This window comes from Phoxinus phoxinus, assembly GCF_949152265.1.
Source record: "Phoxinus phoxinus genome assembly, chromosome: 5".
NCBI classification, from domain to species: Eukaryota; Metazoa; Chordata; class Actinopteri; order Cypriniformes; family Leuciscidae; genus Phoxinus; species Phoxinus phoxinus.
The window spans coordinates 25,587,562-25,610,568 of record NC_136880.1 but is presented as its reverse complement, the minus strand read 5'-3'; the positions used below and the strand labels follow the sequence as shown (position 1 = coordinate 25,610,568).

General features: G+C 39.5%; 1 protein-coding gene across 9 annotated transcripts in view; it reads right to left on the bottom strand.

The window, feature by feature from the left end:
* tnika (TRAF2 and NCK interacting kinase a) overlaps positions 1-23,007 on the bottom strand; it is a 92,052-nt gene that overhangs the window by 13,153 nt on the left and 55,892 nt on the right. For 3 of the 9 annotated variants that reach the window (XM_079611824.1, XM_079611825.1, XM_079611830.1), the window contains exons 8-18: positions 19,200-19,254; positions 17,579-17,657; positions 16,992-17,167; positions 9,894-9,960; positions 9,563-9,761; positions 9,093-9,200; positions 7,487-7,573; positions 6,140-6,331; positions 4,067-4,375; positions 1,230-1,394; positions 760-1,005 (exon numbers count right to left, since the gene is read on the bottom strand). In XM_079611824.1, coding sequence (XP_079467950.1) covers positions 760-1,005; positions 1,230-1,394; positions 4,067-4,375; positions 6,140-6,331; positions 7,487-7,573; positions 9,093-9,200; positions 9,563-9,761; positions 9,894-9,960; positions 16,992-17,167; positions 17,579-17,657; positions 19,200-19,254 — 1,683 coding nt within the window. The remainder of the gene's footprint in view (positions 1-759; positions 1,006-1,229; positions 1,395-4,066; positions 4,376-6,139; positions 6,332-7,486; positions 7,574-9,092; positions 9,201-9,562; positions 9,762-9,893; positions 9,961-16,991; positions 17,168-17,578; positions 17,658-19,199; positions 19,255-23,007) is intronic. The other 6 variants (XM_079611828.1, XM_079611829.1, XM_079611831.1 and 3 more) reach the window with 4 other exon arrangements.

Below are 23,007 nucleotides of genomic sequence, written 5' to 3'. Positions count from 1 at the left end.
AATGACCAAACGTCAGAGACGAGGGATTGTAGCATGATTATTGCAATCAGTTGCTTTAAAAACATAAACAAAATATGAATATATTTAATATATTCAAAGAAAATAGTCTTTGAATCATTTTTATGAAACAAAAAATGTGCTTTAAACTTTTTTTTGGGGGGGGGGGTCAGCAAGATTTGTTTTCTTAATTGAATACTTTCATTCAGAAAAGATGAATTAAATTGATCAAAAGTGAAAGTAAAACATTTATAATGTTACATTTAAAAAGATTTCTATTTCAAATAAAGACTATTCTTTCAAACTTTATATTCAAAGAACCATGAAAAACAAAATGTATTATGGTTTTTTATGTATTCTTTCATTTTTTTATATATTTTTAATTAAATAAATGCAGCCTTACAAGCATAAGAGACTTCTTTATTAACATAAAAAAACTGACCCCAAACTTCTTAACGGTAGTGTATTCACCAAAAATAATAGTGTAAAACCTTTAAAAAGGAAAAAGTGAAGTTGATTATAGGAATAGTTAGGAGTAGGACAAAATATCGATAGGGCAATATATCGTTGTACTACTTCGCGCGATACGACCTGGCGCCAAATATCGATATTTTAATTAATAATAATATCGATATTTTTTAATTAATAAAATAAGGCGCTCTAGATTTCCCTGCTCCAAGCGTGATATCATGAGCCATGTATCGGTCATCGTATCGTATCTTAAAGTACCCTGTGATTCCCACCCCTAATCATAATCCTGACCTTGGGAGGAACATCGTCTTCCCTCAGCCAGGGGGAACTGCGGTCAGGTTTCTCCTCACGACTGGCCATGCGAGGGGCCGGAGGGGGCATCTCTGAAGTTGGGTCTGAGTTCTGCCGTGGCATCTCTGGCCGATGGGACACCAGGCTCTCCTGGAACGCTGAAACGCCCTTGGCAGATTGATCATGCAAGGACTGAGAGACTGACAGAGAAGAGCTATGGGACCTCACTGGAACCAAATGAGCCATCTACGAGGAGCAAGAAACCATTAAGTGCTTAGTTCAGGACTCTGACACTTTTTCACCAATTATTTTTCATGACCTTTACAGTCATTTGTGATTACTGGATAAGAATGTTTTCGACATTATTATTATTTTTAAAATCATTTAGAGATTGCGGTGTAGATTTCCATGGGTATGTCAGGTACTAATCTTTTGAAAAATAACATGTATTGATACTTATGTTGTTGTACCTGAGGCTCCACAGGGCGGTGTACAGGAGGGGTCCGTGCCGGCTGCATACCCCCACTGCTGAAGGACTCGGAGCGTGGCGGAAGGGAAGGGTCGGAGATACGGTTAGCCACTTTATGCTGCAGGGCAGGAGAGCTCTGGCGGTTCAGTTTTGAGCGCTCCTCAACCTTCATGAATAATAAAAAGCCATATAAGAACAGGCCACACCGCTTGTCCCAGCCACCACCAACAAACAAGAAAAAAAATGGCAAGACCCTGAAAAATGCCTCAGAAACTACATACTTGGGAAATGCACAAGCCAATATTACTTAAATGAATCAGTAGAAACTACCACACCATCTGAAAGAGAAAAGCAATCTATTCAGCTAGAAGCTGAATTAGCCGTTGCATGTTGATCGGGTCATTCATACAACAATCAGTTAGAGCAGACCAGCACCTTCTATAAGCAGACACTGACCTTTGAGAGGTGAAGGAAAATACTTCAACTAAGTTTAATGGGCAAAGAATCTGCTTTGGCAATAGAAAAACCCACTACACTGTATGAGACACCGCTTGACCACTAGACGAGAAGATTTCAGTTCTTATCTAATTTCTAAGAAAGTCAACAAGGTAATCATTAACATTTAAATCGACCCGTATCTGTATTCATGAGATGTGGAATGTGTCCAAGTCTAAATATATGTGAAGTCGTTCAGTGTCTCACAAGTTGAGGGCTTTTTGTTTGCACCAACAGATCCTTTCAAAGAACTAGACAGACATTGGTTAACCATCTTAGTGTCTCAGAAATGCAGATTCCTATTGAGGGAGAAGCTTGTCAAATTCAAAAAGAAAGGAGTGGTTAGTGTGGAGACGAATGGCAGCTTGCTCAGAAATATGGTTACACTATGTCAAGAGACATAATTCAGGCTAATTAAAAGGCAATCAAAATAGCAACTAAATCATCCATCATGTGTTGTTTAAAAGCACTGGCTACAATGGTTAAGATAGTTTTGCCTGTATTGTTAATCTAACAGTGTGTCCTAATCGGGCGCAATGCAACAAGACATTTGTATGTTTTCAATGAACATGAAACTACAGCGGAACTGACACAATCACAGCCAATAAGAGGATATTTGATTTTCAATGTACAGTAAAGTGCTGCAGGAATGAGCTGTGCTCCTCAGAACCATTTCATTTTGAGCTCATTTTGTCAGAGCACTTAAAAACGGCCAGAAAAAGGTCTAAAAATGTGTGATTAAGCAGTATTCAGATTAAATGTACAGTAGTACACTAAAACACTTTTTACTTAAAATTTGTGTTCATTTACATACATTTGTGAATAACAAAAGAAAAAAAAGTTTGTTGCTATAACAGCTTCTTTTCTGCAATGTTTAAAGGTCAATGGGAAAATCATATTGTCGAGGGAACAGCAGTGACACTAACTTCTAGGTTGGCATATAAAATGACATCATCCCTGCAGCAATCTGTTATGTGAACTGGGAATATGAACCAATGAGATTTTGCAGCGGGCAGGGCTACCCAGCGCAATGCCACCGAAATAAAAACTAAGCGATTGACAGAATGTCCTGTTGCTCTGCGCTTGACGCGGCTGGCTAGGATATGGTATAGAGAAACTTGTGGAACTCATTCAGCTTTCCAGTTAGTACTGCTAAAAAAAAATCAGAACACTTCCCAATATACAAAATACAATGGATGTTTTTCAGACTAAATATTAAACCATTCATTTTTAACCTCTCAAAGGTTGTTTGATTCATACGATTAGCAGAGTTCACCACATGCCACCTTGCAAGAGAAAAAGAGCAGCTCCATCACCAACGGACAACGCACCCAGAAGCACCCAGCGATGGACTGCACCGACTGCTAAAGCTTACACAAACACAGAGGCCATCCAGGAGGGGTGGTGGGCCATCTGATGGGGCTCAGAATCAGGACCGGGGTCAAATGTGACAGAGGGGCTTTCGTGATGTCACTGATGAGTAAGAGCCAGTAAGATGGGAATGGAAGGGGCTTATGACATGTGGAGTACCGACTGAACGACTGGTTAACAGGTCTGTTTAATTGGGCAGTTGTATAATTTACGTATATCGATTTTGGAATAGCATTCAGTAACTAAAACATTGTGCCAGTGTGTTCCATTTTATTTTGAGGATTAAGAGAGCAAATCAATAAATACAGTTAAAAAAAAGCTATTTACATCTATTTACAATGATCGCGAACGCCCTCAATTAACGTGGGACTTGATCGTCATCATGTTGGAGGAGAACGGGGAGCCTACAGGGGATACATTAGGGCTGATCAAGGATGAGCGGCGCCTACCGCTAACTGGGGATGGCGACCTAGAAGAGACTGGGCTTTCTCTGGGGGTGTTTCTAGGGGAGAGCCCCATCCAGCGAAAAACAGAACCAACTGGCTCAGCCTTTTTTGGGGACTTTTTATGGGGCTTGCGGGTCACATTAATGAAGCCCTCACGTTCAAAAGAATTGGAGCGCCAGATGGCCTGTTTCAATTTCAGCCCGAGCAGCTCCCTTGAAGACAGGTCCTGAGCAGAGGAGGAGCGATTAATGTGAACCGATTTATCTGAAGAGAATGTTGCGAGGGGCACGGCCCACTCCCATTGTGGTACCGTCAGGAGGTTCTTGGTTGGCACAGAGTTTGAACGCTTATCTTTAGCCATCATATATCTAAGGGAGTGCTCTGGGGCTGACTGGGACAGAAAGTCCTCCACATCAGGGATCAGACAATCCTGGTTAACAGCGATTTGCGGGACCAGCTCATCGCCAAAATCTAGTCTATGGCAAGGTAAGAACGTTGAGGCTGAGACCAGGTCTTCTGAACTAACCACTTTAGTGACCGCTGGGTTGGGCTTGCATTCGGGGACCTTCTGTCCGGCCTTCTGGCAGGCCCTAAGCTGGCGCACCTGCAGGCTAATGTTCTCTCGACTCTTTTGCTGGCCTGAGACATGGATGATTGGCTGCTGCTGCTGCTGCTGCTTCCGGTGCTGCAAATGCTGTGTGATCTGTTCACTAATAGGGGGAAGCAGTTTAGCGGGGGCTGAGGGGGTCCATTTGGGGGGTGGCTGCTGACAGGAAGGGGATGAAGAAGGCGTGGGGTTGATGGGTCGGGTCTGTTTTAGGGCCCGGCCTTGGACCTGAAACAGTGAGTCAAGAGTTTTTTTGTTAAACACAGTTAAGTTGGTAAAGAAAAACAAAAAAAAACTGGGCCAAGCACACACTACTGAAAGCTCAAGACTGAAGCTCATATAAAGTCTTAAAGTCTCAGATCAGCACCTTGCAATGTGTTGGCAAAGATGTTCAAGTGTGAGTCCTTGTGAGTTGCACTAAGAGTCGTAACAGATGTAATGTTGAATTTCAAACTGGCTGGACGTGTCTCACCTTCCATGTTTTTAAGAATCAAGTCTAGTGTTAAAAGTTAATTCAGTAATTGTTTAGCTAGATATAACGTCACTATTATTCGTATACTTAAAATACCAGTGGTGTTAAGATACTGTACTGTCATCTATCAATGTGGACCAGCATGACTGTATCTGAGTTTTATGCAACTTACACTGATACTAATGAGTTTTATAGAGCAGTCTAAACAACACACTCACAAATTCAATTACCTGTCCAACAAACAAAAAACACTACTCAGGATTTTCGACATTGTAGATCCTTACTAACATCGACATTGTAGATCCTTACTGACGTCGGCATAAATTTTTTTGTCTATGTTGGTCTGTCTTCAAACCATTTTCACTTCGGCAGCCGAAGAGCGTGATTTTCTTCCACGTTCAGTCAAACACCACTCATTTTAAGAACAATTTAACATGACAAAATACAATGAGGGGGTGACTCGCACCATACAAAATTAAACCCTTTTTATTGACAACTATTATGACTACAGTCTTCATCTCATCACACTTCACAAAAACAGAATTTATTTATCGTTTAAAAACGTTTAAATTAGCAGCAAACTACTGAATGTGCCTTTAATTTTACATTTATGCATTTAGCAGACGCTTTTATCCAAAACGACTTACAAAATAGGAACAGACAACAAAGCATTCATCAAAGAGCCAATAATAATTGTAGTACACAATGCCAGATTTAATAGACAACTAGTTTAGGAAACTAGAGAAGAAATGCAGAGGAGATTTTATTATTTGTGTGTACGCGTGTGTGCACACACAGTGACTTTAATATGGGTGTACGCTTGTGTGAAAACACATTTTGAGATCTGTGACTACTAGTTTGTGCAACAACCTTATTTCTTGTAGTGTGTGCTTGGCCTAGGAAAGCAAAGACAAAATCAGAACGCTGTGATGACTGTAGATCAAAAGAAAAGAAACCAGATTACATCACAAAGTCACATTAAATAGTATTTCCTTCAGTTATATATAATGTTCTAAAAAGACTGTGGTGGCCATTTTGCTGATATTCTAGGATAAATCAAGAGAGTTAATCTGTCCAGTTTCATTTTTGCTGAATCAGCATCAGTGGTCTTAGACTTTCAGTAAAAGTTTCCAGGCTGCTGACCCTGAAAAGTGTGCTGGAAAACATTTCTGCAGTGCAACACAGTTTCCTAACCAGACACAATGCGTTTCCAGTGACAAGCAATTTGTTTGTCTGCACAGTACGTGAAACAGTGTGTGACATGACGCCAATAAGCAGATATTTGCTGTTTAATGTACAGTTATTTAGAGCAGGATTTTAGACCAATCAGATTTCATTGAGGGTGGGGCTAGAGTGTGCAACTGGTACTTGTTGCTTGTCATGGTTACAGCTGGTTAGGACAAAAACTAACTAAGATTTGCACAAAATAACTTGTTCCTTAAATCGCATCATCCCTGGAGTAACACAGCGCTGCGATGCTGGAAAAAGGACAAATTCATTCTAATTTCAGCTTTTCCCACCTCTTTGGCCCAGACTGGTTTGTCGCTGGGGTTAACGACATCTTTGTAGTGGTAAAGTTGCTTCTTCTCTGAGGGTCTGGCGTCTTGTTGCTGTTGATGTTGGAGAGAGACAAGGAAAGCCCTCTCCTGATGGAGCTGTCTTTGCAATCTCTCCGCCTGTCTCTGTTCCTCCAGCTGTTTACGTTTGTACTCCTGAAGACACAGAGAGAGAGGATGATAGTTTAAATAACTATTGTGTGATGTCAAATAAAGAGCTTTGCAATAAATGATTCAAACAAGCACAATGATCATACAGTACACTGGCACACAAACACACAAAAACATGCACATGCTGGCTCATTTAAGGGGTATACGTTGCTCAAGACAAATGGGAGCACACAAAATCCAGGTGAACCGCCATTCAATGCCAGGCATATGTTCTGCGTTGATGGCAGAGATCTGGGATGGTGTGAGATCAGCTACAGATGAGAAAAAAATAAAAAAGTTTCAAGTATCCTCTAGACTCATCTAAAAAGTTACATCTGAAGCTATAGAACAGAGCTACCTGGAACAAAGTCTTCTGTGCAGTTTTGCAGTCTTTTATCATTCTCTTTTCTCCTCTGTCTCCCTAGTGACTTCAATGAAAAGCAAGTTTATTGCATCTTTCTGGCCTCCTCTACACTTCAAAACTCCCATGAGAGCAAAGAAAGAAGGGAAGACTGGCTCTGGTCTGCGCCTTTCCTAGTTTCACTTCAAATGCATCAAAGCATGGGATTTCACAGGAACAAATGTTTTAATTTGCTAAGGATAAAAAAGCTCTGCTGTAATTTGCCCATGAACTTAATAAATGATTTGCACACAACACACAAATAACAGCTTGTTTTCTTGTGTGTCTGTTGGGACAGTACAACAGTTATAGCAATAAAAAGGACTTCCAGCATTAACATAATGAGTAGATTAAAATGTCATCATGAATACACATGATGTATCGTACATAAATACGTTAACAACATTACAATTAATCTCTATTTAACATATACTGTACGAACAGTGGCACAGTAGTGACACAGTGCTTCTCGAACAAGAAAAAAAAAATGTAGGGAGGAACTTTTGGCCAATGGAATGGATAAGATTGTTGTTCTTGTTCTTCTAAAACTTCACATATTAAAAAAGCACAAAAAATACAAAACACAATTGACAATTCAAAAATGTCAATACATCAATGCAAAATAAAACATAATTGTGATTCTGTAAGCACAAATGGAATAAACATAAACAGAAATAATTTGGGTCAGCGCAGCGGCGGGTCAGGGGAGAGGAAGGACAGGGTTTAGGGCTACAGCAAGGCGAGGGTCTTCTCTCTGTTACCAGTAGGAGCGCCTGCTCTTGCAAGAGCTGTTGCTGCAGGATCTCGAGCTGTCTCTGTTCCTCCTCCAACTGACGACGGATATACTCCTACAGACCCGCCACGACGCAAGAGACAGAAAGACAGGAAAACACAGAAGACTGAGTTTATCACAGTTCCTACAGGATTCAGAATGAAAGTGTGACAGTAGAATATCACAGAAGATGACAAAGAAGTGTGAGATGAAAAGAACAACAGAACGACGGAATAGCTAGCCATAAAGACATATCAATCTAAACGATAGACTTTTGTCCTGCGTCCGAATATGCCTACTTCCAAACAGCAGTAGTAGGTCTGAATTCATAATATTCATAAAACCATAGGCGAAAAGTATCCCGATGACCAACTACTTCCAGCGGTATTTAGAAGTGCGCATCCGATGGACACTTTACTGTCCCATGAGACCACGGGAAGGTCACATGGCGAATGTAGCGCATCCAAATTCCATTCACACTATACACATTCATACTAAATCGAACATGCCTTTCTAATGGTCGAGAAGAAAGTTCCACACTAAATGTAGTACCTACAGTATGCGATTTTCGCAGTGATAGATAGAACGAAAGCTAGTTAACAAGCTAGCTAGAACCATAGAACAACCAATGGATAAAATGACAGCTAGCTAGCTAGATCCACAGATAGAACAATAGCTAGCTAGAGAAGCCATAGATAGCTAGCTAAGTTAAATGATAGCTGGATAAAACCTGAGCTAAAATGATTACTTGATAGACTGATAGCTAGATGTAATGATAGCTAGCTAGACCGTAGATACATAAACGATAAATAGCTAGAACGATAGTACAATTGCTAGCATGGTAGCTGGAATAATAATAGAACGATAGATAATTTCTCAGCCAGAAAAGAAGAGGTGTGGAAAAATATTAAGTGAAATATCAGTTACACAATTTGATGACATTTTTCTTTTTTTATGAAGGGAGGGTGTGAATGTGTGCAGAGGCAAAGACAGAGCTTACTGGGGGTTTGTACATCAGCACACCTGAAGCAGTGTGCCTGAGAGGACAAAAATAGGTGGGAGAGAATATTGATAGTGAGAGCAGACAGAAGGGGAGTGTAATCGCCAAGAGCAACTGTGAGATGATGATGATGAAGGAAAAACCTTTTTAGCGTGAGCAGTGTGTGAGTGAGCGTGCGGGTCAGAGCTCTGGAAAACAGCGAGCATTACCAGAGCCATTCTTAGAAACATAGACAGCTCAGCAAGGTAATTAACCTCACCCACACAAATGAAAAAGACTAAGATATTCTCATCCATTTATCAAGTCAGTGACTCAGCCATCCCTTCATACATCATGAGATGTGCGGGGGGGAATGGTTCAAGGTCACACACACACAATCCCAGTTAAGGGTGTTAGATGGTCAATCAACTTGGAGCAGATAAAGAGAAAAGCTGTGCTCTCATTTCCCGTGTCTTATCTGGCTCTCCGCAGAAACCTTTTCGTTACGGAGCCATTCACAGGGTTACTTTAACAACAATTAACTTCCATTAATTGAGTGTGTAGTTGGTTTCCAGCTGTATAATCAGAGCAGTGCAGTGGGAAACAGCTCGAGTACCTGCTCCCTTTCGGCCTGTCTCCTCTCCTCCTCTCGACGAGCCTGCTCCTCAAAGCGATGCCTCTCTTTCTCTTGCTGCTTCCTGAGCTCACGATCACGCCGCTGTTGCTGTAAGAGAAGCATGCTTCCCATAAGGCATCAGTTCCTTAACTCCTCTGGCCTCAAGCTACTCTAAGCCTGGTGTTAAAAACATCACTTGTAGGAGTGTTGCTGTAGGAGAGTAATGCTGGTCTGTGTTTGTGTGAGAATATCATCTTATCTGGATGTTCTCCATTTAAAAAGATAAGTGAGTAAATGCAGAGAGGCTCATTCATGGATTTATAATAAGAAAAGTGCCATTCATATGAGCTCAGAGCAGCTAAAGTTTTTTAACCTATAATGAGTCATTTACCAAGAGACAACAGCTGGTGTAAACTCAGACGGTTATGGTAAACTCAAGTTTGCCTTACACACACACACTATAAGCATACCTCTTCTAGCATGCGCCTCTGTTCTTTTTGTTCCTCGATGCGTTTCTGTCTCTCTGCCAGTAATTGGTGCTTGTGTCCCTCGTTCTGCTGTTGTTCCAGCTGCTGTCTGCGCAGGGCATCTGATCGCTCCTTATTGGCCAGCTGCAGGCGTAGGAAATCCCGCCTTAGAGTGGACTCTCCTGGTATGTTGATGATGGAGCTGCATGGGGACGGATCATTGGCCGTTTCGATTAGTTTTGTCCCATATATACAATGTATACAAACATCCAGTTCCCTCATAATTGTATGCCCACTAGAAAACCCAACCCCAAACACCTCATGGAGGCTGTACCTGGGTTCTCCCATGTCATGCTCCTCCTCCTCCTCTTCACTCCCACTGTACTCGTACTCGGTCTCATCTGCAAGTGTAAAAATGTCCTGCAGTCACATTTCAGACATGCAAAACCCTCCCTAATAGGATCCCTATCAGGTACCTTGACATTCTGTATGCTTAGAGAATCTGTCTGCGTTTAAAGTGCCAATATTCTATGATTTTGTAGCTTTTCCCTGAAGTGCACTCATGAGGTTTAAGGTTTCTAGCACCAGTCACAAACAGAATTTAGTTTTTAATGACCATTATCCACTCTCTCTCTCTCTGACATTTAGAATTACATAAACTGTACTACCATACCTTTAAGAGACAAACAGTATATAACAGAATAAGTGGTATTTATAGCAAGAAGTATAACAATTCCCAAATAGAACCTTGTTAGGTTTCAGATTACAAAAATAACACTTTCTGGTTGTGTCTCAATAATTTTGCTAAAAAATATAGCTTAAAAGTGTCTAAATGTGTTTTGGGGCCTCTGTATGGTCTGTGAGACTTTTTAATGTTTTTGAAAGAAGTCTCTTATTATGTTCACAAGAATTTATTTGGACTAATATTGTTTCTAAACACTAATATTATTATATGAAAATACGAAATATTATTACGATTTAAAATAACTTTTCTATTTTTAATACATCTCAAAATATAATTTATTCATGTGATGGTAAAGTTGAATTTTCAGCATCATTACTCCAGTCTTCAGTCACATGATCCTTCAGAAATCATTCTAATATGCTGATTTGATGCTCAACAATGTTGAATAAAAGTTGTGCTGCTTAATACTTAAAAAAAAGTCAGGATTCTTTGATGAATATAAATTTCATCAAAGCATTTATTTGAAATAAAAAAAATATATATTTAACATTATAGATCTCTTTACTGTCAGTCTTGAGCAGTTTAATTTTGTTTAATTGTAAAATGTTTATAATTTTTTTACACTTAACTCTGATCTACCTACATGCTCTGGTTTAGATCAAACTGTTCTCTTCTCAACATCATTTATAACAGCACACCAACATCTTTCATTTTCAACCTATATTTGAGACAAAGTCAAAATGGCTATTTGGAGAAGGGCAATATTGCTAAACTCATATTATATAACTTTGAGCAGCAATTTAAGGGGCTATACGGGGGAAAAGGCAAGCTAAATGGAAAATGAGGAATGGAGGTCATGTGTTATGTGATAAATGCTAAATGTCAAACTCAGCAGAGATAAAGTGTCTGGTGAGGGAATTTTACTCAGCTCTGTGCTGCACATGCCTGTTTCCATCTTCATGGTACAACAGGGGTTTTCCTGCATTTATTTTTTTTTGGCGAATTTGTCCCACCAAGGCCTTATTTGATCGGTGACTGCTGTGATGGCCCTTGTAGGTGAACGTCTGGACCTGGCTCGCATATCTGAAGAGCCGACTGTATTTTTTAAAATATAGCCTATAGAAATGTAATAATTTTGTAATAATGAAATAAATAATTTTAATTTTATTTAAAATAATTGACCAATTCAAAGAACAAAAAAAAAAAAAAATGATATAGGCCTAAAGGCGCGCACACATTCGTTTCGAATGTCTGATCAGCCTCAAATTCTGTTCCTGTCAATCATACATGCGGTGTCAACCAATTATACTGCATGAGGGAGGGCCGAGCCAACTCACACACACACACACACTCAGAGGAGAGGAAAAACAGCTGTGAAAAACAGGTCGGAAGCACGGCAGCATTTGGAATCATTTTAATGATGTAGACAATGTTAAAGCACAGTGTAGAATTTGTCAAAACAAAACTTGTTCTACTTGAACTAAAGTTCTAAGCACAACCTACACCGGCATATGCGAACTGTGCACCCAACTGTGAAGCTAGCGGAGCTTCAAGAATCAAGCGGTCCCGCTAGTGATTGTGGTGGAGCGACTGGAGCCAGCACCTCCACACATGGAGATGCATCCACAGAGTCAAGTAGGCCTACTTCGTGACCCACAGCAACACAGTCTTGAATAAAAAAACAGTTTATGCAAAAGTCAATGTCTGTAGCAAAACAAGGCCAAATTGATATTGCATTGGCTAAAATGTTTGCCACCGATTTCCAGCCATTTTCGATCGTGGAGGACAGAGGTTTTAGAAATTATAGCAGTAGTCTAAATCCAATGTACGCAATTCCAAGCAGGAAAGTAATTTCAAAATCACTTATTCCAGCTACTGCAGTTTGCCTTACCACTGACTGCTGGACATCAAGGATAACCACTAATTACATGTCAGTTACATGTCACTTCATTGAAGAGTTTTCAATGTCTAGCTGTCTTCTAGACTGCTTTGAGTTCAGCGACAGACACTGCTCAGAGAACTTGGCAGAGGAACTGTTGAGAGTGGCAAAAGAATGGCATGTAGATGGAAAAGTGGTCTGTTGTGTTAGTGACAATGCAGCTAACATAACCAAAGCCGTGAACATTTTAAAGTGGACCCATCATCCATGTCTTGCCCACATAATCAACCTGATTGTAAGAGATGCTCTGAAGGTGATGAAGCCCACAGTGGACAAAGTGAAAGCAGCTGTGGAATACTTCCGCAGGAGCACAGTAGGTGCTGAAAAACGAAAGTCTACAAAACACCAGATGGGAATGCCTGAGCTAAGGCCTAAAAACAAGACTGCACTACAAGGTGGGATTCGACATTATATGTTGAAACGGTTTCTTGAGTCAAAGGATGCCATCATCTCTACCTTGGCCATTGTCAATGCACCTGTTGATCCTCTGACCCAAGAGGAATGGGAGATGGTGGAGGAGGTGTGCAGAGTCCTGGAGCGGGATACTTTGGAGATCAGTGCAGAGGTACAGTAAGCAGTTATTTCTACATTGTATCCTGTAATTTATATTATACATATATATATATATACAGGGGTGCACATAACTTTTTCAGTGAGTTACTCAGGTGAGGACCAGGAGATGGTGTTTGGTACTCACCCCATATGTAGCGTGGCCACAGCTGTCAATCATGACGTCACATTTCCATTTTTATAGCATAAAATAACTAACTAAAACCAAACTTATAAAATAAAAATAAACGAACACTTAAATTTACATCAGCGTGAAAAGAACGACCTAAAACGATAGAAAAAAAAATTATTTGAAGTGTTATTTGATTGTTCAGATATATGTATTTGTATAAATTAAATATAATTAATCCTTATTAAAGGTATTAAAGAGCAGTGAATTTTCTCTTTTTATTTTGTTGTTTGATCAATATTAAGTGTACAGAAGGCATTAGGTTTATTACGCACTGTCACTTTAAGAGTGTGCAGATCCAATTGCACTGATGCACGGTACGTTCTGTAAAGACATAACCGACTGTGTTTACGTGAATACTCTCCAAAACGGACATTTAGACATAATGTTGTGTGTATTTGTCCATTCAGACGCGAAAGAGAGCTCGATTCAGTCCTTGCGCGCAGCGTCTATGTGCGAGACTGCACGCTTCGGGTCGTGTGTGTGTGTGTGTGTGTGTGTGTGTTCGCACAGAAAAACATACCGAATAAAGCTGTCTTTCGCGTCGTCACTCTTATTCAGATCTATCCATTTGTCTGCTCTTCTCTTTCTCCCAGACGTTTACATTTTTTAACGATTTGAGACATGCATGAAGCGCATGCCGACTCGGTAGATCAGCACGTTACAATTCAAATGTGCGCATCTTCCACAAACGCAAATCAGTTCTGACTGGATCACTTCCCCAATCGTCCCTCCCTTACATTTCCGTCTAGTTTTTATTCGTCATAGTGGTCGTCATTTAAAACAAGGTTTTTATTTAGTTATCGTCTCGTTTTCATCTGTGAAAAAATTTAATTAACACTGCCTAGGTTGCATTTTGGCGACAGTACGCAAAGGCGCGTAGTAACACAAGTGGCATTACGCATTCCTGATTTTTGTCGCGCATGCGTACCTGCGTACCAGTTATGTGCACCCCTGTATATATATATATAATATGTTCTCTCTTTTTAGCTATGTGACAGCCTCAAAAATGATATTCCTATGTAAGGGTCTGCAGCAAATCACAGCCAATCGCCAGAGAGAAGCAAATGTAACCACAGGGAAAGTGATAGAGTTGATGGACACCCTGTTCATCAATGGACAGAAAGTTCCATAGATGGAATATAATCACGTGCTATCAGAAACCGCTGCACTTGACCCAAGGTTTAAGAAGTTAGCCTTCAGTGATGCCAGAGCGATTGATGAGGCTCTTCAAAGAATCATCTCAGCACAGGGAGGGACAGTCCCAGCAGTCAGCTGGCTCAGACACCAGGGCAACTGGAAGCAGAGGGATCAGAAGGAGCAGACGCATCAGCAGTAGTGCCACAAACGTCTGCTGTTTGATGAGCGAGCAACTGGGGATGCAGCACGAAGGAATCCCTCAGCAGATGCCATAATGGAAGTCCGATTCTATTAGGAGGAGCCCCTCATCCAAAGATCTGCAGATCCTCTGAGCTGGTGGAAGAACAAGGCCTCTATCTATCCACGCCACGGCTTACTAAAGTCATGACAGGGAGACTCTGCATAGTGGCCACATCCGTGTGTGTGTGTTCATGCTAGTTATACATAACATAACTAGTTCATGCTGGTTATAACATGGCAATAAAGAAAAGAGAAAAAGAGGGACCAGTTTAATCCTTTCAGTTATTTATTTTTGTTGTTCAGATTCAGATTGTAAAAGTTGTAATTTAAATGCAAATGTTTAATAGTATTCTTTTTTCATAAATCAATACATTTTTAAAGAAATTGTGAGACATTGTGAGTATGATTTCATTTAATTAGGGGCCAAGCACTGAAGGTGCGGGCACCTATTGTATCTGTTCCGGTTCTTATTCTTCTTTTTCTTCCGACTGGGCGTCTATGGCAGCCCATAGAAGCGTATGCGGGAAAGTTGTTTTGGTTTGACATTCTGATAGAGGACAGTCCCAACATCAAATACACCAATTTTGGTGTTTCTAACTCATTCCCTCTAGCGCCACCACCTGTCCAAAGTTTCAGAAATTGTATGCTAATAACTTTTGAACCGTAAGGCCTATCAACAAAATTCTTTTTTCCTCTGATTCCTGAGCTCATGGCGATTCGATTGCACTCTATGACGTCATTTTCCGTCATAATAGTTTTCCCGCCATTTTGAATTTTCCGAAAAACCTACTTTTTCGAACTCCTCCTAGGCCGTTGCTCCGCATTTCACGAAAATTGAACCAGATCATCTCCAGACCATGACGACAAAAAGTTATGGAATTCAAGTTGATTTGTCAAACCGTTCACGAATACCGCGCAAATAAATTTTACGTAGCGCTTGCGAAAACAGACGTAAGGCCGTATCTCCACAACGCTTTATCAGATTCAGACCAAATTTGGTACATGTCATCACAAGCATGACCTGAGGCTACATGCTGCGTTTCGGCGCAGCGCCACCTACTGGTCCGGAGATATGAAGAATTTATGTTTTTGCTTATAACTTCTGAACGGTTTGTCCAAAAATCATAAAAGTGGTCTCGATAGATTCAGGGCGTCATACTGAGTTGACTGATATTCAATTTTCCCATATCGGCCATTTTGGCTGTCGGCCATTTTGAATTATGTGCTAAAATGCTGTATTTTATGAACGCATGAACGTATCGTTACGAAACTCAGTATGGGTCATCAGTACAAGGCCTTGAAGGTACTCAAAAGATTTCAAGACAGCGCCACCTTTTGGTCAAAAGTTATGATTAAATTTCCAAAAATGCTAATAACTTTTGCATACATTTGCCTATTGTAATGACACTGATCTTAATAGATTCCTTGGGTTATGCTGAAAACATAGATACCAATTTTGCCATAGTCAGCCAAACTTCACTGTCCGCCATCTTTATTTTCTTTTAAAACCTACTTTTTCGAACTCCTCCTAGACCGAACGTCCGATTTTCACCAAAATCGTATCGTGTCATCTCCAGACCGTGCCGAGTAAAAGTTATGGATTTCGTGTCGATAGACGAAACCGTTTTCGTATACCGCAGTGACAAAGTTGAGGCATGATGCCAAAATGACTATTCAGGCTTTATATCTGCAATGCCTTGACATATTGACACCAAACTTTGTATGTGTCATTGTCACTTCACTCTGACCACATCACATCAGTTTCGTAACTGCGCCACCTATTGGTCGAAAGTGATAATCATATTTTTAGTTATTGTATGTGATTTTTCAACCATTTTGCCAAAATTCATCTTCAAATGTCTTCAATTGCTCCTAGCTGCAGTTGGTCTCACACTCCCAGCCACTTTGGCATGTCTTGTCGTCTTGCTTGCGCTTGGCCCCGGTGATTGCTGCTTGCAGCTATATTAATTTAATTAGAATTGTTTTCACACCTATCATAGTAAAAACATTTATTTTGAAAGACCTGTTTGTGAGCCAAAAGAGCCGGCTCTTTTCAGTGAGCAGAGCCGGCTCTTTTCAGTGAGCCGAGTCGGCTCACGAAAAAAAGCCAGAATGCCGTGCTTGTGACAGGAGGGCGAACGAGCAGAGAGAGAAAAACCTTGTATCTTCTCTGAAAAGTGTTCTGCACATTCAGCTGACATAAACCACACTTTCAATTAATGAAAAAAACCTATCCAGTGATGCAATGTTTTTTTGTACAAAAATTACATTAAAAATGAATTTATTTTAAACTGGAGTGAGGTGAAACCAGAAAAAAAAAAGTGCAAAGCAAGTTGTTGTTAGCAAACTGCTCATTTTATTTAATTGTAGGCTATATGGTAGAAAATTAGACTTAGTTCAAATAAACTTTTTAATGCTACTTTTATTATTCTACTTTGATATGATTAGGCCTATATACAAAAATAATTATGTCTAGCAAAGTAGTATTTTATCTTACAAAGCTATTAAATCCAGTGGTAAATTTTTCTTTTCTTTTCTTTTTAAAGAGGGCAAGAAAGGATGACAGTGTCTGTCGTCAACCACCGAATACCATTTTTTACCCAGGAAAAACCCTGTACAAGAAGATCATTCGTTTTGAAATGAGTAGCACACAAAGCGAGACATGTCTAATATATCTAATAAGGCTCACCTCTCTCGCCTCTCTTCTTCTTGGTTCGGTCGATGTGGTCCTTGAGCTGGATGCGGATTTGCCTCTCATTGGGCAGTTCTCGAATGAAGGAATGTTTGAGGAGGTTCTCTGTACTGGGCCTCTGGTTGTGGTTCTTCACCAGACAACTCTCAATGAAGGACTGGAACTTTTTAGACCTGCAGATATGAGGAAGAGATTGAGGGGACTGCTGCAGGCTTACCTTCTTTTTACTTTTGTCTCCTTGTTTTGTCTATCAAGCATCTAGTAAGAACAACCAATGTGGGTGTGCATTTCCAGGCAGTTTGTTCACACGTTTAGGAATCAAGTAATATCAGTCGAAGTTCACAAACAAAAACCTGCATGTCTAGAGTGACAAGTAACCTTTCTCAAGGTGCTTGTGCTTGAACGGGCTGACATACCAAATGAAGATCACACGTGACAGATGAAGTGAACAGTGAAGTGTTCGGGACTTTTTGATTAATAGTAGATTGGACAGAGTGTTTGTGAGATCTTGTTTGTTCTCGCAGAAGCTCTGGACTGGGGGTCTGTTCTTGTGACCTTTGTGAACAAAGAGAAGGGGCACTCACCACTTCTTGGACTTGAGCCTGGGAGCCGGGTTTCTAGGGATCAGAAACAGGGCTCTCATTGGGTGCATGTCACAAAGGGCTGTGGAGAAAGAGAGGAGAACGTTAACACTGGATGTGTTGCGCTGACTAACACTGTCCAGCACATCTCAATCCAACTGACAGGACAAATATCCATGAGAGTTTGTTTATATGCTGTAATACTCTTTAAACCTAGAACAGAAAAATAGAATGCATATTTCTGTTTATTACTCTCTCTTAAACACTAAATTCTGATTGGACAATGTTCAGAACCATGACAAGCTAAAATATACTAACTGCTTATATTATTATGATCAAAGTCCCTTATTTAACATCCATCCTCACATATAATAAAGACCTAATGAAGCCCCTGCTCTAGACAGAAGTGATTTTTTAGCACATATCAGAAATATATCTATTTTTCATATTAGATTTTTTATTTATATTTTTTGTCAGTTCAAGAAAGCACTTAGTTTTTTTTTTTTTAAATAAAGGCTTAATTCACAATGCAATTAAACATGGCCCAAACTTTCCCTGTGTGAGTGTTTTCAGGTTGACTCCATTTAAAACAGCTTTATGAACAACATCATGCATCAACAAGAGGTTAAAAACTAAATTTTCATCATTCTTGTGAAGTCCAACAGCTAGCTTTCAACAAATCAACAAAAGACGAAGCCAATATCAACTCTGGAATAGGATTGTGTGGCTTGAATAAACAGATGCCAAGTATCAGACTACATGGCAAGTGCAAGCAACTTCCCAGCACAGAATGGTCACGGTTTGAGGGTACAATGTCTTTCAGCCTGGCAGCAGGGTTGGCAAGCTGATTCCAAACTAGAGGACGGTCGAGCTTAGCGAGTTTGACCAGCAATGTCACTTTTGGACACAGATCTGTTGCTACATACCGAGGGCCAATATGCCAGTGCCAACAAAAATACATGCACAAACACACACATTTTAATTTGTTGTCAGCAGTCACAACGGTGAGTCATCTCACCAATGGACTACATAAAAAAAATTTAATAAAAAAAAAAGGCAGATCTGTCCTCAAGTGCACTGCCCAGCAGCTTTCTGTCCCCTGGCCAAAGCAGTACCACCCTGCCAGGGAACCTTCCTACAGGATTATTCCAGCCAGGACAAGATCACTACAGTCTGCCTGCCCTTTGCCTATCCATCACTGCTCAGCCATCTGTGAGACAGCCTTCCACTGAGAGCAGCTCACATGGCTGGTCCAGACACTGACCGCTGAGGACGGAGCGAAGAAACGAGACTTATATATCTAACAGATGCAAGGGAGACGTCTGTGACCTTCACATATGCTTCAGCCAATGCCATAATGCAACAGGACTCAACACACAGTCTGTTTTTTGTTTATATGCGTTGGCTTGCGTCCATCAAGTTTTAAATGAAGAGAAAGTATTTTTAAGTATTTAATTTAGTGTTTGCATTGCTTCAGGTTTTTAAAAAAAAAAAATTATGAATTTCTACAAAAAGTAAGAGCGAGGATTCTGCTTTTAAGCCTTTGCGCTTTCCAAAATGAAGTGGCCCTGTGGATGGCATATAACTCTGATATGATAATATAAACCCGAAATGTTTTACTTACGTGGGGCTCCTTCTGCCATTTCAATGGCTGTGATTCCCAACGACCACAGGTCACTCTGAAACAAGAGAGAGAGGAAACTTCACGTAAGACAGGACACAAAAAAACTCAAGACTTCATAGAAAAATGCATAGAGATATTAGATATACAATTTAAAAAAAAAAAAGTGCTTTATTTTAATTAATCTGTGTGCCACGGTGTACATTTGGTCTGTCCCATGTCATCGTCTGGACTAATCATTCAACTGGTTTTTATATAACTTTTTTTTTTAATTTTCAAATTCGTATATGGGAAAAAATCATTGCAGCATTTTAAATGACCAAAAATATACTATTTAGATTACAAGCGAAAAACAATACAAAGATTATACAAAAGAAATACAAAGAAAACAAAATATAAAATGAGAAAAAAATTGACTTGTCCAAACAGGTCTTAAAATGACTTTGAACCTCAACACCCTCATCTACAGGAAACATCTCATCAGTTTAATTAAGGGTGTTGACAACCACCACAACCCCACCAATGTTGCTCAAACAGCTCGCACATTTACATTAGAAATCTAATAATGTCCTAAACGGCGCACACAACCTCAACTAAAGCAATAAGCCATGAGAGCTTGTGAGGTACTGCATTACCACCATTAAGGGTGTTGTTCGACACAATTCACTCTTAACCAGTCAAAGGAAGTGTCACAAATTTTGTTTACCTTTATAAGGGCGTTTTTTCTAATCATATAAATCACACAGCATGTCGGGCCATCAAGTCTCAGTTGGGATTATTACAGCTGTTACAAAATGAATGCACAAGACATAACAAAACAGTCTGCTAGAATACACTGCTATGCAGCTCTACAACTTCACAGTAGTTGTTTACGTAATTTCAGTTACACATTTTCTTCACATTAAACTGATATTTATATTAACCCCACATTCGGCTTTGAGTGAATATAGAACAAATCAAACAGCTATTGTGTTGGGGGAGGCTCTACTAAACTCACGAGATATTTGTAATAAAATTATATAAAATGCATTTTTAAAAATGTAACGAGACATTTTGGCCCACTGCACTGGTTAATTCCTGACTCTGTTCACATGTGTAGATATATCAGCTATTAATGACTAAATTAATCCAAGCAAAGGATGAGATATGACTAATGTATTCATAGTTTATTTCAGAACCACAGTGACTCACCCATCCCAGATTCCCTTCTTTATTGTTTCTCAGACAAATGTAACCACAAGTGCGCAAACAACCAACCTGTGTGAAAACCTTTAGTTTCTCTTCTATGGAAGTCTGTCAGTTTCTCTGGAACTGTAACTAAAGTGTACGGAACAAACAGTACTGTGTATTCTATGGGAACCTGTTGAATGATTTGTCCACATCGCTTGCATTTAAAAACAAATATGTGAGAAACTTTCTCTAAGACTTCACTCTTCTATTAGACAGACAGACAGACAGACAGGTAAATTTCCTGCCATGAACAAGAACATCACATTTCTGAATTCTCATTAAAAATATCAGAGGTATTTGATATTATACCTGTTGACTATCAATAAACTGAAATAATAAAATATCTAATTTTAAAGGGGTGGTTGAATGCGATTTCACTTTTTTCATTTTAAATAGTGTGTAATGTTGCTGTTGGTGCATGAACAGTATCTGCAAAGTTGCTGCGCTGAAAGTTCAACGTAAGCAGATATATTGTCTTTTAAAAATCAGGAAGTTTAATGCCTACAAAAACGACTCGAATGGGACTACAACGAGATACTTCCCGGGTTTTATACGTAGCTAACCCATACATTTACATCAACCCTCCCTCCGGAATATGCAAAAAATGGGGCGTGGCCATATTTCTGCGGCGTTGTGGAAGAGGAAGAATTAAAGTGGAGAGCTGTAGCCATGCCGTCGAAAGTGTGTTATTTTCACGCAGCTGTCATGTCTTCGGTGTTCGGGCTTCCTATGGACGCTGTAGTTCGTCAACAATGGCTACAATTTCTGTTTTATTATGTTCCTGAAAATTACAATCGTAGCTCTCTGTGCTGCGCATTTTACGGAAGACAGCTTCCAGAATCTCCACGAATTCAATGCCGGATTAAACAAGAAACTGTTTCTAAAACATGAAGCAGTTCCAACTTTAAACCCAGAGGCAGCCGTTGTTGGGCCACAACCTGTAAGTAAACTTAATAATTTTAACTTTGCATGTATAATTTCAGACGTAGTTTTAGTTTTATCAGGGATGTAAACAAATGCCAGCGCTCGCGTTATAGCCACTTAATTATGCTATTTCGTGTGTCTATGACAAACGCGTACAAACATTTTGAACCTGCAATTTGTAATTATGTACTAATTTTGTAAATGTATTTTCCATGTATACTTTATGAAGTAATTTTTCGATTTGATGAAGTACGTAAACCAATGCCAAAGCTGTTTGTTTATGTAGCCAGTTAGTTTGATGCTATTTTGTGTGCAAGACAAACGTGTATAAAGTAAAAAAAAAAAAAAAATTAAATCGCAACAGCAAACTTCAGCTGCGGTATTACTCAGTCATTTATTCTGTTATATTAAATGTTTAATCAGGAGAAACCCGTATCTCAAAAGCTAACAAGTTTCAGCAGTGGCATTTTCAAGTAACAGCGTATCGAAATTATTATATAATAATTGTAGAATAGAATAATAATAATAAAAAAAATGTACCATTCAGAAACGTTTTGTAAGAGCCGTGTTTGGGGAGGTTCTGCTTGACTCTCTTTATTGCCGCTTTCTGGGTCTGACTCTGGCTCAAACTGTACGGCAGTATAGAAACCATTATTTACATTTGACCGGAGCACATGCAACTTTCGCCCGTAAAGGTGATGGGCGTGAAGTTTCCGGACAACGTGCACTGCGCACTTTAGCCAATTACAACGCACCGGCCCAACTAACCAATCTGAGTCCATTGCCTGTTTCTGAGGGAGTGGTTTCATAGAATCAGGAAGTCAACCGGTCGTTCAAATGACAGAGGAGAAATCAGCTTACAATAAAGGTGAAATTTATGAAAAATGAGGCTTACAAAAAAAAAAAAAAAAAACGAAGACTTATATCGCACCCCATAAATACAATTATGCAAAGAAAAAAAGCAGTAAACCACCCCTTTAAATTCAGATTTAGATGGGGGGGGGGGGAGAAAAAAAGATTATAGTAAAAACATTCAAATTATAATTTAATTGTAATGATTAAAAACAACATTTAGATGTGCCACAATGTACATGATTTTTCCCACTACAAAAAAAGTTATTGTCCTTAGAATTGTGACCCTCAAGTAGTAACATAATTTGGACCCTTTCTTCATTTAACTTCTATTTAATTTTTATGTTTATTATGTCATTGTAGACAAATATTAGTAACAGGGTTATAACAAAAATGCTAATCTCAAATAAAATATAATAAAAAAAGCTCATCTAATATTGAAATTCCTTTCGCAGAGGATTTGTTGAAAAAGGACAAACAATTTCTAACAGAAGGCAAACCCAATACAGTTCAGACTTATCAGTGGTGCTGAGCATCAAGTCTATAATAAGTCTGCAATTTGATATGACATTATAAATGCAAAGCAGCAGCGAGTAAAACCACTGCACACTACACTAACATTTCATACTGCAATAAAATCACTTTCTTACTTTACATTTGTCTGAGCTTTGAACTAAACCAGGGATGAATTCTTAAGCATGCATTGAAATGGACTAAAGCATAATGCTAGAAAGAAACAGGCCAATATTTCTCTGGACAGGGAAGGGGAGGAACGTTTGCTTATCCTATTACTGTGACATTATCA